The sequence below is a fragment of the Brachyistius frenatus genome, unplaced genomic scaffold (genome assembly GCF_029030835.1).
Source record: "Brachyistius frenatus isolate BFR_SWC_R1_liver_20210118 unplaced genomic scaffold, ASM2903083v1 Contig_1, whole genome shotgun sequence".
Lineage (NCBI taxonomy): Eukaryota > Metazoa > Chordata > Actinopteri > Embiotocidae > Brachyistius > Brachyistius frenatus.
In genome coordinates this window covers 12,205,001-12,223,391 of record NW_027210600.1, presented here as the reverse complement: position 1 = coordinate 12,223,391, position 18,391 = coordinate 12,205,001, and the positions used below count along the sequence as shown (strand labels likewise).

The window sequence follows — 18,391 nt, the reverse complement described above, 5'->3', positions numbered from 1 at the left end:
TTTGGCCACTGGTTGATTTTTAATCAAGCAAAAAAAGATTTGCACTCGCAGAAAGAAAGCTTTCCACTTTGGACCTTATACAGCATCTCCAGAAATGTTCTGTATGCACAGTAGAGAGGAAGATGTTTACATCCAATCTACTGTATGTTGGTCTTAAGATGTGCTGCATATACAATATAAATTTGAATTGTATGAGTTTTTGTTTTCAGTATGCAGAGAAAAAAACTTCATCCAGAGTTTTTCCTTGTAATGAATCTCTTCTTAATTCATCTCCTCTTTGACTTCGACAGATGCAATCTCAGCATGATCACTGAAAGGCAAACACAAACATGGAGCCCAGGTGTGTGGAGTTAGGAAGCTGGTTTAAAAATTAATAGAGCAAATGTTGCAGAAGCAAAACTCTTATGAGTTTTGGATGTTGTCCCTCTGACTTCACATACAGCACAGTGCAGAGATCAGCATGCCATAACACAGTGCAGCATTCAGTACTCGTACTTTGCATCTGGCTTCTTTATTGAGGCGATCAGTCCTCTCTGAAGCATCCATTACACCACAGGAGTGGAGGAACTAATTGATGCACCCCCCAGCATCACAATATAGCAGTGAAACAAAAATGAAAGCTTTTCAGACGATTGCAAATGAATAATTGATTGATTTTGTAAGATATCTCTCTCTAATTGTTTAGTTTGTAAATATTTCATGGCTGTCATTAATTCAGTGTGATGACAGATGAAAAGGGAACCCTGTGATAAGGATCATCTAAGTTCATGTTTCTTGTCTTCTGCCTGAATGATTTTCACTCATAGAAGTATCATATGGCTGTAGCTGAGACACTCAGTACTTTTGTGAAGTGATTACAAGTTCATATGTCTTTTATTTTTGTCAGGAGACTTTCTTCAGGCCCAACTCAAGTTGCACTGTCATAAATTAACTGGTGCTGTAATACAGGCTTCCTCTTTAACTGTTTTATGCATTCTGCTGCTAAATATTTCATTTACTCCATGTTGTATTGCCTCATATCTGCCCATCCAATCAGGATGTCCCATGTCTAATAATAGTTTTCACCCACAAGGTGAAGGTGAGCTGGTTTTGATAGAGTCCTGTACAATCCCACAGGCACCTGCATGTAAACACAGAAAGAAAGGCCTGGTTAAAGACTCCTGCTTGTGTTGTCTGCGTACTGTGCCACCTAGTGGTCATTCACGATATCGCCTCTTCCCAGGATGTATTTAACCTCTACACCTGCTGTAGTTTTCCTCTTTATGATCACAGAGAGTATTTCTGTCTGTGGCTGTTTCACAGTCATAAAAATGTTCAAAGAAACCATTTTTTTTTTCGCTTTAAAGTTCCCTTCATGTGTCCCAAATTAAATATTTAAGTGTCTGTTTCCTGAATGTACATTTTTTTTCTAACAGTTGGAAAAAGTTTCTGTCTTCCCTTTTTGAAAAGTCAGCCCAGTACTCAGGCTGAATGTTAAACATTAGCAACCTTGGAAAATAAATAGCTGTTTGATAGTATTGTTTGCCTCCTGTTTGTTTAATATTAAACTGAAGCAGTGCCAAGTCTTCCTGAAGAAGTCCATTATTTCTGTGGGGCATTTAAAGCCTTCTTCATTTCTGCAGAACCAATCAGAGCCTCCAAAATGTTTGTTAATGGCATCAGATGGTGTTTTTGCAACGAGTGACTCGTTGCAAAAACATCTGTGTGACACAGGATACACAGCGATTTAGGTTATTTATCAGGTTGATTAGCAAGGTAAATGATAATATATAATATTATTATTATATTATATAGTATCAATTATTCAGTTTTGATATAAATCATCTGTATAAGGATGAGCCTAAGTTGTTTTATTACATTTCACTCCTTTACACTCTAGCACATATATACATTGTGATATTGTTGCTGCAACAATATATTGTTGTGTCTGTCTATCTGTCTGTCTGCCCAGCAGTTTTCAGTCTGTCTCACCACCTCTGTGTCTGTCTGTCTGTATGTCTGTCTGTCTTGTCTTCCTGCCTGCCTGTCAGGCCTGTTATATGTCAGTTAGTGTGCCTACCTGTCTGTCCACCTTCCCCATTGTTTTCTTATGTTTCTTTGTCTCGTCTTTCTGCCTGTCAGGGCCGTTATTCGTCAGTGTGTCAACATGTTTGTCTGTCTATCTGTCTGCCTGTCTTCCGACCTGTCTGTCTCTTATTTATTTATTTATTTATTTATTGTCTTGGCTGTCTCAGTATTCAGTGTTGGTTGGAGGCCCGGCTGCCGAGCTTCACTGTAAAGTGCTTGTCTGATTGGAAGGGACATTTTTCCAATGGCGCTGCGCTGCCTCTAATATTCTGTTTGTCGTTGGGTGTGAGGCTGATTTATCACGCCTCCTCTCCTGCTGACATTCAGATTCACTTTGATTGGCAGCTGGACGGGATGACACCCACCAACACTGCTAAAATCACAACCGCTCTCACACACCTGCACAAGCACACAGAGTGAGATGTGATGCTCTGCATACTCCCAGCCAGGTATACAGTGGATATGAATATGCCTATTACGCCAACACAGTCCCACGTACGTTTAGACATGGAGACATGTACTTGCATACTTGCTCATAAACTTGCACAAATGGACTAAGTGGATAACTGTTGTGCTGAACTCTGTCTCCAGCATGATAGTTTGTAAGTGTTGCATTGAGTTTATTGAACAACGTGGGCAGACTACTGCTCTTTTGTTGTTCTCTCACCTCACGAACTCTATAATATGATAGCCTTCCTCACTTCTAATACTCACTTACTGTACCCGGCCTAAGGCCCGAGTTACACTCTCGTGTTGAATAACCGCCACCCCCACCCCCTATCCCGCCTTAATAACTCTATAACTCACCTCAGCCTTAGATTTAATTGCTTATCTGTGTGTAAACGTATTAACCCTCTGCTGTATCTGTTTTGCTGCCGTCCCGGGGGCCCGACAAGCCTCTCTGACTGCCGTGCCTTACATCCAATGAATAGTCCTTCTCTGAGCGGTAATAGGGAATCAGCATCGTAGCAGCAAGCATTGGCGGCGTGTAAGAGATAAATCAGATTGGGGGTCTTGCTTTGCCAGTTTATTGAATCTAAATTGCGTGCGCGCTTGGCCCCCGCCGGCCCTACACGGCCCATCCATCTCCCGGCTGATAATGGAGCGGGCCCGATTCCACCTGGTGGGAGCATTATTACATTTCCCCTCTAACGAGACCCAGCTAATCCTGCCAAGGGAGGAGGACAGAAGGGAAAAGAGTGGAGGAAGAGAAGAGAAAAGGAGAGAAGGAGAGAAGGAAAACATTGGGGAAGGAGAAGAAAGAAAAAGAAGGGAGGAGAAAAGATAGAAGATGAGATTCTGTAAAAAAAAAAAAAAAGATCCATCCTGGCAGCCTGCCTCTACCTCCCACTCGCTCTCTTCCTCTCTTTCTCACTTTCTTCCTCTCTGTTGCTGCGTATAAAACATCTTCCAGCGCCATCAGAGCTACATGGCCCCTGGGCTACTGGGCTGCAATTACACTCATAATCACAATGCGATTTCACTGACGCTCTCCGCCCCTTCCCGCTGCCATCCCTCCTCTTTTCCTCCGGCCCTGCAGCCAAGACTGAACGAAGTCTAAATGAAGTGAAAGGCCTCTCCTTTCCCCAACACCCGGCCGTTTATTACCCGCTTTAATAAAAGTCCATCACAGAATTATCCTACAATGAACTGGAGCCGCTGAGTTGCCAAGAAATATAGTTCCAACCAGCGGTCTCTGCACACAGACATGCTTATGTAGGTACAATTGCTAATCCTTCTTATACGCTTTTTTACAACTGTACTGTTAACAGGCTTTTCATGATAGTGCAGCAAAGTATGTTGCTTTAATGTATTTAATCTCTCTTTTTTTTCTTCTTTTTTTTTTTATAAGCAGAGCTCCTTATTGATGTAATTAAATCATATCCCTGGCTCAGCGCTCAGGCCTACTTTCATTGTTTTGAGGGGGCAGGAGCCCCGTAAGGCAGTGCACTGATGAGAGATGGATAAACAGTTTGATTTGCTGCTATCGCCCCCAGGCACAGTGTACTGGAGAGATGAGCAAGAGAAGGAAGAGAAAGCATTAAAAACGGGGAGGGGTGGGATAGGGCAAAACAGAAGGAGAGAATAAGTGAGCGAGAGGATAAGAGAACCTGTTGGGGGAGGGATGAAGGGAGAGAGGTGGAGGATAAACATGCAAAGAAAAAGTGGCGACAAATCACTCCTGTTGTTTGTGTACACGTTTGTGTGCACGCATGCAGGCAAAGCTCTCTCTTATTGCTGCTTGTTTGTCTGTTTCCCTTCGCTGTTTTAGTTCTTCCTTTATCCTACGTGGCCCCCATCTTTCTGCCTATCTCCCTTTCCCTTTTTTTTTTTTTTTTTTTCTTTTCTCCCCCGTCTCCCTACTGCTCCATCACACCACCAATACCGCTCCGTCTCCTACCTGCCTCTCGGTTGCCCCGAGCAAAGAGTGAACTGAAGAACACAGAGGAGTTCATTCTCTCACACACACACACACACACACACACACACACACACACACACACACACACACACACACACACACACACACACACACACACACACACACACACACACACACACACACAAAAACACACACGTACACACACAGGTGAACGCACACAAATTCACATCTGTGCATACAAACAAGAAAAACTCATGATTGCAGTTGTGAGGAGGTGCAGGATGGTGCAGACCACGGTTTGGGTTTTTTGCACATTCAAACAGACACAAACTTACTAAATTATGACTGTGTTTAGCTCAGAGAGATTGGCTGCTGCTGATTTGGTTAGGCTTGCTCCTATACACACACATCTACACACACCCACACACCCACACATGCACACACACCCTAGCTGAGGGAGGCTGAGGAGGGTTCAGTCATCCATGTAGAGTCATTGTTAGTAAAGATGCGGAACCTCCAGGCTTAACCAGCCGTAACAGCAGTGTGACGGCTTCTTTGTCTACGGCAATTACTGAACAAAAAAAGCAGCGCAGTCACAGAGAGACGAGCACAACCCATGGCCTCCTGCATCCAAACACACACAAACACACGCACAGATGCATGCGTTGTGCTTTTATGTAACATATTCGCTGCCACTACAAAACTCTGAACACACAATCAGACACAAAATGAGGAGCGTACACAAAACGCACATGCGTACGCCGGCGTCTCGAGTGGTGCATTAAACCACATTTGGACACCCACAGCTGTGCCCTAACACAAACACGCTGTAAGCGCTCACAAACACTTACACCCACTCTTATATTGTATTAACTTCCCCGAAAAACAGTGAGAGTGCTCTCACTCTCTTCCTCCCCCTTCTCTCTCGTCTGCTCACTCTCTTTTTCTGTTTCTCTCCCTTCTTTCTTTCTCAAAGTTTAAACTCATTAAGTGTAATGATATTGGAGACTCAATTTTACATAGCTCACTCATCAACCAAGTGAGATAGCAATAAAGGCGAATGGCTCCGCTGAGGCCCTAACGCTGCAAAATAAATGATGCGCCGCAACGGAAATGTAATTAATTTAGAGGCAGTATTGATAGTCCTGCCATACACGGCATTATATTTTTTAATGTGGCTTAACATCTTGATTATTCAGGGGAAAGGTGGCGGAAAAGGGAGCAGAGACAACACGGCTCATGATGAGACGCGCTTAAAATGCCCTGACGAGTGTTTACTCCCGCTGCCTCACTTTCTCTTAAGCTTTTCATTATGCCGAGACGGTAAACACCTCTCAGGAAGAACCGCTGACTTTTACAGAGGTATGAGGGGAAAGCAGAGAAGGCTGCTGCCTGGTAGGGAGAGGAGAAGGCATCTTTCATGTTCGGGTTGGTTTGTGCACTCACTGTTCCAGCAGTGATGAGTCCTCTGATAATCTTTCTGCATAATCTCAGTTTGTTTTTGTATCTCACGGAAAAGCCTTTGTTTATCTTTTTTTTAAATCATCATCAAATTTAAATGAAAGAAAGGAAAAATGTTTTTTTCTTTTCTTTTTTTCAAAACAACTATTGCATGATATACTGTACTTTTTTTTTTTTTTTAACAATTCCTTAATACCTCTATTGAGCTTGAAAATGCCATAAATGTTTTCCATAAAGGAAGCATGATGAGGGGCTGCTGAGGATATGCTTTGCTCCTAACTGTGTTGTCTTTCTTTTTCAGCGAAGACAGATGAGGTGCTGAAGGCCAAAGTAGCTAAGAGAGAAGAAGAGGCCCAGAAGAAACTCGAAGACGGTGAGTTATACTTTATGTGTGCTTTTGTACATGTCGTGTGTCCAACATGTAAACTTTGTCACCAATACCAAACTAATTGTAACGGTTCTAAATTGACTGTAAGGCAGTATCAAAGAAAAATCAAACAGCACAGCATGAAATGAAATGAAACAACAATTGCAATGTTAAAGTTGCTGGCAAGAACAACCGTTGAAACAAGGAAATAACTTAAGTAAGCTTTGTTTTAGATTTTGTGATCCATTAAAAAGCCACCGATATAAACTTTGAGGTGTAGAAACACAAAGTACAAAAATTGTGGGCTGGAAGACATCTGTCGCGCAACAATTCTACATTATTGTCTGAAATCAGCTGAATCGGATTTATCTGATAATTACGTGTGCAGTTTCTACAAAAACCTTCGTGTATATGCATCAACAGTTGTAGCAGAGTGACGGTTGCGAACACAAAATATGCTCCTGTTTCATGTCAGATCATCTTTTCAAGTACTGAAACATCAGTGATATTACCCAGTTTTGCTAATCTAACATGTTTACATTCACAGATTAACAATCCTTTCTTTTACACAACTTTTCTACTTTCACTGCACATCTTTACTTTGCAAAACATGAACTCAGTGACGCTCATTACGCTCCTTAGTTTTTAGTAAGACAGCTGTAATCTGCATAAAAATGCATAGTAGATATGTAAGGCAGATATGTGCTTAGCATTGCAGGCAATAAATTTAACCCCCCCCCCCACCACCACCACCACCACCACCACCACCACCGACATGCAGACACACACACACACACATACAGATTATCTCCATACACATTTAAATAAAGTCAAGAGTAATTTGCAGTGGATGTGCTAACACTAATAAAAGTCCTTAGATTGAGTAATGACCCTGGTCCGTCTCTGACCAGAGCATGATATAAATGAGAATATCGAATGTGCTGTTATCAACACACAGTGTGTGTCTATGTGCATGCACATACAGGCGTGCGTAGCCGTGTCATTCGTTCCGAGTGTGGCTGTTTTTATCTTTTGTGTAATTTTTTGTGTTTGCATCGAGGATACATTGCTGTGTGACCTTTAAAGTTATCTGACCTTTTAGCCAAATGAAAGTCCAGCCATCAGAAACTAATTAGCCCTGCACTCCTGCTTTAGTCCCCCAGTTCTGGGAAGAATTGATTCACCCCTTCTCTCTGTTTTGTATTTGTCTTTTTCTTTTTTTTTTTTTTTCCAGCCTCTCCGCCATTCTTACGTTGATATTATTCATTTTTCTTGGTCTGTCTCTTCCTTCCTCCCCTTGCGGTTTTCTCCTACTTTCTGTCTCACTTCTCTTTCTTCCCCCCTCTATTTATCCTCATCAACTATTTTCACCTCTCTCCAGCTATCGTCTCTGTATCTTCCTCACTATTTCCTCTCACATCTCTCTGTGGAAGCATTGCCAAAGTGGTGACTAAGTTCCTTGCTTGGGGCAACAGATGAAGGCTCCCAGTCAAATAGCTTTCTTAAGCAAAGTTCACGCTGCACCGTTGCCTCTTTTTGGAATCAGTTGACTCTTTCTCCCCTTTGCTCAAAGCGCCCTCTTTCCTCACTCCAAGTGTTCATTCTGTGTGAAGAAAGGTGTTGTTCTTGATTGTGAAGTGGAGTCGTGGAGTACAGCATGCTGTACAGGCACTGCCTTCGAGGAGGATCATTTTATTCCTTTCCCTGCACAGGGACACATGAAGTGAGATCAGAGAGGCACGACAGAGTGGCCCCGATGACTCGCCCTTGCTTAGGTAGCAGGAGACTCCTGTGGCACTGTCACAAATAGACATGAACACACACACACACACACGAGCTAGCTCCATCCTCCTCTGCCCTTGCTCCCAGCACGACTAAAATGGAAGAGGAGGGCCACTGCTGCTGCTAAACAGCAGATCACCAGGGGTCTCCTTATTCCCTGCAGGGCCTCTCAGAGGTCAACACAACTAGAAAGTTTACACTTGAACCGCTAAGTCAACTGAAATGAGAAAACCTTTTCAAGAGAACGGAGGGGAGAAGTGAAGAACACTACCACCTACACTCCTCGTTCATAAATAGATTCACATCCTAGTCTGGCAATGTGTTTGAGTTAGTTTAGCCCTAATCGAAACCACCGAGATCTGATTCATGTGGATGCTATGATATGCAAGCTATTATTGTAGCGAACTGTGGCTGCAAACTGCCGAGCCCTGAGAGAAGAGAGGGTTTTTTATCAGCAGGGTTTACTGAGAGAGTGGAAGGAGAGGATCAATAACTGGCCCTGTGGTCATCAGTTAACAAAGTAGTCTCCACTTAAAAGGAATGTTTGGCTCTCTGGTTAAGGGCAGCCAGATGATGCTAGCGGTTGAAAAAGGAAACATATGATATGAAAGAGTGTGAGAATGAGAGGGTTGGGTGATTCCTTTGTTAGTTGCATACCTTGTTTAGGCTATTAAAGCTGAGAGATGTTGTTTGTTTGCCCCGGGGGGCTTTTAGCTAACATGGTGAGTCCAGCTATAATAAGATGGACTGACTGCCAATGAAACAGTCTGTTTGTGTGGACTTCGTTGTCAGCTGGCACTTTACTGAAGAACAACAGTATGGCTGGACAGTAAACTAAATATGTCAAATTACAACCATTGTGACTCTCTGACCGACCTACTCATCCATTACCTTTTGTGTGGACCTTATAATATCTGTAGACCAGGAGAACCTGCTACGGTTACAGTGCTTTGTTTCTCTTTGTAGATAAATTTACTCTTGTTGTAATTTTCTATAAATTGACAGTATATAACACAACTGATACCTAACCAGCAGTTTAACAAACCAATCGGTGCAGGAACGTTTGACCGGTAGCATTAATAAACGTGGCAAAGACTTGAGAAAGAAAAAAATGAAAGGGTGCAGCCTATTATTTCAATTCCTCATCATTGTTGCCTATAAAATGTCCAAAACCTGAAAAATGACCCATTTTATTGTATTTCTGAGGATTCACCATGATTTCCATGTTCAAATGATTTGTACCCACCCAAAAAATGTGAAACCCAAAGATATTCAGTTTATATTACTGTATATGTCAAAGAAATGCATCATGTCACATTTAAGAAGCTCGTATCAGTGAATGTCTCAAGGAAAAAAATCTGCTAAAATAATAATTGATTATCGAAGCAAAAAGTTTTCGATTCATTTTCTGTTGATCTCCTAATCAGTTTATTCAGTTATTTATAGCTCACTTTAAAGTCGGTTGAAATATGATCAGATCTATAGGGCCGCTGCAGGACAACGTGAACGGCTCAGGCGACAGGTACAGTCTGTGCAGGTGTTCGTTTCAAGCCAACAGAGAATGACAAAGTTTAATGGCGAGAAGTTAAGACAGAGAATTTAAGATATGATTAGAGAGCCTCCATAGCGATCAAGTTTGTCATCATTTTGGCCCTCATTTTGCTTTATTTTTTCTCCTAAAGAGTCTTTACAGTTAAGGAAGAGGGTAACGCATCAACCAGCCGTCACGACGATTGGTGCGAAATGCTCGATAACCCCAATTCATCCCCAAATAATGACGGGCTGATTTTAAAGACCGTAAACTCGCACTTTCCACTCTATGACCTTGTGAAATGTGTAAGCTGTGTGTTGTTTATGAGGCACTGACAGAAACGTCTTTTCGTTTGTGTAGCCGTTCTCCACCGTAGAGAGTTATGTAGATATGGATTGGATACAAGCCTACAGCCTGCAGATGGTATTTTTGCCCCGAACCTGCTCTGTCCCCATTACCTCAAACCACCAGCAGATTGGGAGATCATATATTTTAATGAGACGTATAATAGCTCTTTAACCCATATCATTAGGGGAATATATACCTACCGTTTGCTCTTTTGGCAGTTAAACGAAAGGACTGTTTCCCTAATTACGCGGTGTGTAGGACAGGTCACGGGTTGGGTGTGTACCTGTCTGTGTGTGTGTCTGTGTTCAGGAATTATATGACCATTAAATATTCAACCGCAGCCGCCCCCTCCACCCCCTCGCCCCCCACATCCTCCTCCTCCTCGACCCAGCATCCATTAACGCCTCATCACCGTTTAACTAGCTCTGTTGTCAATCACCACAGGGCCTCGGCTCAAACAGAAGATGTCTGGATTTGGTTTCCTGCCTGACTTGTTCAACATATAGAAAAAAGAGAGAGTGAAAATAGACACCCTTACTAACTGAAAGATACCTCAGTCAAGGACAATCAATATGACTGAAATATCATTAAGGGTGAATGTGCAGGCACCATCATTTGTTAGAAATAATATTTCTCATTCGGTATGATTGTATGCTCGGCTACAGACACTTTTGCAGTCAGCTAAAATTTCAGCTCTGGATACAAGTGTTTGCATTCAATACCAATGTGTGTGTGTGTCCATGATAAATGATGTGATCCCTTTTCTAATTGAAAATAATAACTAATCCGTGGATAACAAGCTCTTGTATGATCCAAAGCCGTATCCCTTCAGTTCAGGCCTATCACGACTGTAATAAAAGACAGGAAATGAGAGGCAAGTGAGAGTGGTGGCTTGGACATTGACGCTTAATGTAATCTGCCTTGAAATCAAATTATTTGACCTGGAAAGCCTAACAATACAAAACTCCTGCCAGGCTGCTGTTAAATATTTAGCACGTGCCTGTCATGAATACAAATGGTGCGCAAATTAGAATCTACAGGCGCGTGACCCCCATATCACACCCCGGGAGCACGGGGGGGCTGGCTCTGCTTTAAATGTTTTAATTACCGGGGCCGCGGTGTGGCGTGCCACGCTACCTCACCGAGTTGCATCACTTGAAGGACAAGCGGTGAAATTCATCCGCTGGTAAACACGAGTGATCTGGTGTCCATGATCTCATCACATTAACTAAAACAGGAGGATTCAATAAGGAGAGTGTCTGAATTATACCAAGCTATAATTATAGTTCCCAGCATCCTCGCTCATGGTGGAGCTTTATACCTTTTTTAAACTGTGTTCTTTCCACCGGCTATATGATCTACCGTAGGACTCCAGGGAGGCACTGTATTGCTCTTGTGCACTCTGCGCTGAAGGAAGATCTGTCTCAGTGATTTTGATGTAAGAAAATCTGGTTTGTATCGACTGGGTATTGATTAGTGGAGTTAGCCTCATCTCCTGTCGTTACTTCAGATAAATGGCCTTATTTGTTGTGTTATTATGTTCAACACAATCATGCCAGGAACAGTCAGAGGAATATTGAACCGACACTTCATTGGCTTCATGGGTTCTATTTGTTCCAGGAATTAAAGGATGTTTTCTGCCAGTATAGCACAGCATAGAAAAGTGGAAAAGAGAGCACATTGACAATCAATTACACCTTCACTTTAAAGGTCTTTTTCAAACACAATCTTAGAGAAGAACACGTCACATTTATTTCTGCTTTTTCTCCTGCCTAAATAATGATTGATTTAGAGATGAATAGTGCCACAGATTCAGTGCAGCCATTTCTCTTTTTATTTCCTCCTCTCTCCTCCCTATTCATTCAGGTTTGTGGTTACCCCCACGTTGAAATGATTAGTTATGCAAGGCTTGTAAGCACTGAATCAGAGTTATGGTCCCTGGGGAAATAAATTTGGCAGAAAATCAGTGTGAGAAGATTTAATTATCACGAGGAGACCTTTTTTCCTTGCTTTGGCCCACTGAAGCCCAAACTCCTCTACTCTCTCCCTCTCCCGTTCTATGCTGAGCTCCACACACTGCAGCCAAAAAAGCCTTGGCGTGCAGCATGGACGCCAGCCCTCTCCTTGCCTCCCTTCTCTTCCCAATTTGTTTCATTGCATGGTGATAAGCCAAGCAATTACTGCTTTATTGATTTTTCATCACTGCAAATTTAAAGTTGATTTTTTTTTTTCCCCCCCGTACCTCTCTCTTCCGCTTTTCCCCCTCAGAGATGGCTCGGCAAGGTGATTAGGTGACCTCCTGTGCTAAGCGCTGCCGGTCCCGTGAACGAGTGGAGGCGAATGCCGAATTCTGCTCACCCCATTTGACCCTTTGTTGTCCCGGGGTAATGGGATGCTGATGCTGCTCGGTGTGGCTGTCACTTCTGCTGCTATGCAGCCAATAGCTTAATAATTTCTATAAGGATATCTATGGAATGACACGTTTGACTCGATGGTAGGGAGATATCTCCGCCATAGGCGAGATTACATAGGAATTGACCATGCAAGCTTCCATCCCATGTTCATTCAGGTCAAGTAGAGACATGATTGACAGCGACCTTTTACCCTCTGTGATTGGTAATCGTTTCTCGGGTCACCCTTATTAATTAACCTGCTGCCAGTAGACCAATGTACGCTCAGCAACTTCGAACTGAGTCACCAGCTAGATATCTTTTCCAAATTCATGTCCATTTAAGATTCAGGATGGTATCACACAAATTTGTTGAAAATTGATCCTGAATGTCAACATCGTTCTTGATTAAATTAATGTTTACAAACTGAAAAAGAAGGGCCTACACACACTGTAACACAGACATCTAACTTTTTGCAAACAATTTTTTTTTTTTTATAAATAATTATCATTTTACACAATTGAATACTTGATTTCACTGAATAATCAATATTACCATTTCACCAAGGTATGGGAATGTGAGGTTTGACGGCGAAGTTGTTTGCCGCTTAACTAAAAACATTCCCAGTATGTGAGATTGGCTTACACGCACACACGTGTGTGTGTGTGTATGTCTGGACATGATCACACACAGCAGCGTGTACTTGGTGCGGTCTAACAGGGTGGTCACACTGCTGTGATTAGACACACCCGCAGACTGTTGCAGGTCAAAGTGCTGGCATCCTGGGTGGCTCTGGCCATGTGGTGGCCCTTGCAAGGTTTGTCATTAGACATCAGAGTTGACTTAAGAGAGAGTGTGTGTGTGTGTGTGTGTGTGTGTGTGTGTGTGTGTGTGTGTGTGTGTGTGTGTGTGTGTGTGTGTGTGTGTGTGTGTGTGTGTGTGTGTGTTACGGAGGCAGTAATATGCGCTTGTGTGTCTCTTTTTTTCAAATGTTGTGTGCATTGATTGTGTTTTTGGAATACTTGTAATGAATTTGCATGAGTCCCCAGTGTCTGTGATCGTTTTGGGTGTTTTAGGGTGAATACATTGTCAGACAACAAAAATGTAGTCATACTTATTGGCATAAAAATAGGAATAATTTTAAGTTTACGTACGACACACTGGACTGTACATGTGTTTGAAATCTTTATGATCCTTTTTTTATCAAGACTGTTGGTCCTTGTTTAACTCTCCTATTACTTTTGTTCACCTGGATCTACAACCGTATTTCTGCAAACATTACTGACAAACTGGGAGTCTCTTTGTCCGTCACAAAATCAAACTTGCTTTGTTCATAATACTGTCGATGGTTAAAAGTGATGGACTCAGCAGAATTTGTGCACATAGACATTTGAGTTTGTTGATTCAAATATGTGTTTAATATGTGCCTCACTCACAATGCCTGATGATGACCACATTGGCCAATTTAGCTTCATAGATTTAAGTCACTTATCTGATAATCATGTTGGCAAACACAGAGACATTCCTGCTTCTGCGATTCATTTGGTGACACGTTGTGCGTGTGCCGTCAGGACAGCTCCACTGATCCCAGCCTGGAGGGAGAGGGGTACTTCGGAGAGGTCGCTGGAGTTGGGTGTAGTGAGTGTGGGATCGGGTGACAGCCTGGGAATGTGGAGGGGAAGGGTCACTACACAGAACAGCACACCATTAATACATGTGCATATTAACACACACAGAGTCATGGCGCATGATGCATGACCGATAAACCCCTCACTCACACAGCTGACAGATCTCGAACATATCGGAAATGACTGGACATTATCCTCACACAACTGTTCAATTCCTTCCTGTAATTCAGGCCATGAAGGGAAATAATTTACCCTGAGAAGTTTGGGATGTACATGCAAACGATAATGTCACTTTTGTTTTATTATTTCACATGATTCCCTCCAATAAGGCAGAATAAAGGAGAGTAATGTATTACACAGTGCCAAGGTTATTAGTCTACAACTAAGAGGTCAGAAGAGGAGGAGGTGGAGGACATTTGCCTAATTAATTACCACTCAGACACACACACACACACACACACACACACACACGGCCTTTACTAATACAGTTCGTAGCAGCCCACACAAACTGTCTCTCTGTCCATTTCCCCGTATCATGCACGCACGCACGCGCACGCGCACACACACACACACACACACACACACACACACACAAAAACTGTCAAGAGCGAGCAGAGTTAAAGGGAGAATCAATTACATCTCAACTAAGAGTTGGTTGCTCGATGGCTCCATGTCAAGAGGACTATAGGTCATGACGTGTGTGCGCCTGTTTGTGAGTTGATGTTAACGTATTAGTGTTTGTTTATATTGAGCCCGTTTCCAGGATTCTGATTACATCATTTTCATTTTAAAGGCCTTGCTCCAATTAAGTAATTAGTTGCTTGGTGTTTTCTGTAATTATAGTGTTGTTCATAAAAGAGCTGCTGACCAGCCGGGGATTGAAAAATGGAGACCACTGCACTTTTTTTTCCTGCCCGCATACATTCAACACACACACACACACGCGCACACACGCACACACACACACACACACACACACACACACACACACACACACACACACACACACACACACACACACACACACACACAAATACGTGCAGCCTAGTTTAAAATCAAGTTAATGCAGTCAAATGCTTGTTATTTCTGGTAAAGGGCAGGGCGGGACTCTCTATTTCTAATCACACTAAAAGAGCACTGTGCTTAATAAAGAGCTCCTTGAGTCTCACAGACAGACAGACATTTATTTTATTCCAGGTTACGGAAATTTAAGAGTCAATTTGAAATGAGTATGGTTCTTCACCTACAGTTTGTGCTGTTGTTTTGCGTATCATCTTTAAACCTTCTGACTCCTATTGTCTGTATTTCATAAAGTATTATCCTAAGTTTATCCTCATTCCTAAATTAGTGACTTCTTCTTGCAGCATGCTGCAAATTTCCCACACGTGAGCCCTGAAAAAACGAGGTTCAAAAAGCCACAACATGTCTGATAATTTGACGGACTATAGAAAAACTAAATATGATACAAAATGTTTGGAATGCCACCAGTGCCCATTTTAAGACCGTCAACAGAGAAAGTGGCTGTGATCTTGAAGATCTCACCACTCAGCCTGTGAAAGCGTCACCATTTAATGAGATTCTGTGATGCTGCCCAGGCTTGGGACATCGTCTAACACTCATAATACTCTCTTTTTTTCTCCCTCACACACACACACACACACACACACACACACACACACACACACACACACACACACACACACACACACACACACACACACACACACACACTGGTTTTGGTTAGTCCTCTATGTTTGCAGTGAGCACTGTGCACTGAGGTCAGCAGGAACAGTCAGGTCTTAGCTGGGATTTCGCATAAAAAGCTCACTTATATGCAGAGATACTTTTTAACTTTGATTGTAGTTTGCTAAGAGGTAGACCCTTGTCTGTGTAAATTAATGCATTATTTACACCCATGACAATGATAGGTACAATGTCAACAATAAATAAACATCATCCCCCGTCATCCCTGATGAATGGTAAAGTAAATACTGAATGCTAGATTTTTTTTGGGGGGGGAGTTGAAATGCAAGCAGCACATTTTTTTTATCATTTGCATCATTTTCCCCAAAAATGTCTCATCAAAGTCTCATAAGTTAAATCTGAGGTTTGCATGACACATACATGAGCAAATAAACAACGTAGAAATCCTTTAGATCTGTCGGTGCAGTTTTGATGGCAGAATCAAGCAATTAGATGCAGCTTCATTTCCTATAAATACAGTCTGTGGCTTCACGTATTGTGCATGATCTATCGATAGATGGAAGGATACACTGGGACCGATTTATTGTTCCGGTCCAGGATGTCATTATGGGCGCACACAAAAGGAGGCTAAACACATGCTTTTAATTGTAGGAGCAGGATTATTCAGTAAAACGGGGTCAGTTGAGGAGAGGAAGTTAGGAGGATAGATGGGCAGAAGGGGGCTGAATAACAGAAGAGAGAGAGAAGTGGTGAGTCGGGAGGGGATGAGTGGAGATGTGGAAGGAGATAGCCAAGCATGGCGTGTGGCTGCCATGTCATCCTGTCATTAGCAGGTTGTTTGGGTCTTTAATTCATCATTCAGACCTTTATTGACTGGAGAGTGGGAGATCACTATCAGCAGGAGACACTACAAAAGTGTGTGTGTGTGTGTGTGTGTGTGTGTGTGTGTGTGTGTGTGTGTGTGTGTGTGTGTGTGTGTGTGTGTGTGTGTGTGTGTGTGTGTGTGTGTGTGTGTGTGAGACACTCAGTCACCAGCTGCTCTTCATTTCCTGATGCCAAATAGATATCACATAAGATCATATAAACATATCACATGCTATCTGCTAAGGTCAAATAATGCTCAAGGCCACTTTATCCGAAGTACGTGGTCATATATGTTATTGTAAGTTCCACCTGATGTTACTATGAGGGAGGCTTTAGTAAGACAGCTGAGTATTAGTGATGTGTGACAGGCCCTTGGTGACTGTGACAGGAGTTGACAGAACGGAAAAGTCCACAGAGACCAGTTGACACTGATAACAAGGTGAGCACCGCAGGGGATCACTGGGCCTGTGTATGTATCGTGGTGGATGGTGCATTGTTGGAAGACATGGGTTATAGAGACACGTGGCTTTTGTTTTTGAAAGGGTGGTAGGGGGTGTGCGCGGGGAGGGGGGGGGGGGGGGTAATATACAAGTGAGTGTTTGTGGTCTCGTGGGAATGCACATTAGACTAGCTTAGCCACCTGCTCAGTCATTGGACATCTCCCTGCTCACATATCATCTTACAAACACATACATACATATATGCACACTCCTCGGGGACACACTCGGGACATCTGGCTCAGCCTGTCAGAATTTTCCTTCAATTTGCGTGACCTGTTGACCCCCCGGCCGCCACAGGCGTCAGACAGGCATGAGCGTCCCAGCGTCACACCTCGTCACTGCTGCGATGCCACCATCGGTGGTTCGCTGCCTCACAGGCGACCTGCAGATTCACACAAACACATGGTGGTTGACTTTTATTAATATTTGGATTGTTTTGATGGTTTATTTGCCGGCACTCGTACCTCCAGGTTGCTGATCTGTTTTTGCCCGCTCTCATCATCCTCATCTCCACTCTCCCTCGCTCTGAATGTACCTTTGAATTTCTCTCTCTTACTTTCTGTCGGTCTCCCTTACTCGTTGAGGTCTCATTCTTCGGTGCCCAGAGCTGCAGGGTATTAGTTATGCAAATATTGACGTGCATCTTTGGCCTGCTAGCTATCAATTGAAATCAGCAAATCGATGGGCCTAATAGCTGCTCATTAGCCACTTGATACATTTCCCGGGCTAACATCAGAACCTGTCAGCCCCTGATCAATACAGTCTAACAGTATTACCCAACCAAGGCCCACTCCAGACACCTTTTTAATAACACAAGTTGGTTTCCTGGCTTTCTGTGTACAAGTAGAGCAAATGGTCTGACTCTGGTCCTGGGTAGGACCGGCTTTGACCTGTCTGTCATGTCGACAAAATATCTCATTTTAAGCCTCATTCCCAGACACCCAGCCGACGCACTAGGTTCCCCTGTTCATTAGTTTTAGTCACATTGCAACAGTTATCCTCATCCGTGATGTAAAATGCCTCCCGGAGTCATTTGCTGCTATTAATGGAATCTCGTCAGTGGGATTTCAGTAAATAACCTATTGTTTAATTTATTTTTTTTTCTGTTGGTGTTTAGTCCAGTTCCCAGTCATGCACTTGAGCAGCCTGTTGTTTGGGCCTGGAGAATCGTACAGCAAAGACTTTGATGCAGCCAGGATGCTGCTGCTGAGAACAGGGCCAGACAGGAGCCCCTCTATCGCCCCTAGCACGCAGCCCTGCTAAGCTTAACTCAGCTGTTTGATGCCAGGCTCTGCGAGTATGTGCGCCTGTGTGTGCGCTTGCGTGCATGTGTGTGTTTGCTCAGCTCAGGGGTTACATAAACAAG

At 43.0% G+C, this 18,391-nt stretch overlaps 1 protein-coding gene across 1 annotated transcript in view; it reads left to right on the top strand.

Annotated features, from left to right (window-relative positions):
- Positions 1 to 18,391, top strand: part of rsrc1 (arginine/serine-rich coiled-coil 1) — a 117,584-nt gene that overhangs the window by 89,246 nt on the left and 9,947 nt on the right. The window contains exon 7 of the mRNA XM_069690531.1: positions 6,213 to 6,284. Within this exon, the coding sequence (XP_069546632.1) occupies positions 6,213 to 6,284 (72 nt within the window). The remainder of the gene's footprint in view (positions 1 to 6,212; positions 6,285 to 18,391) is intronic.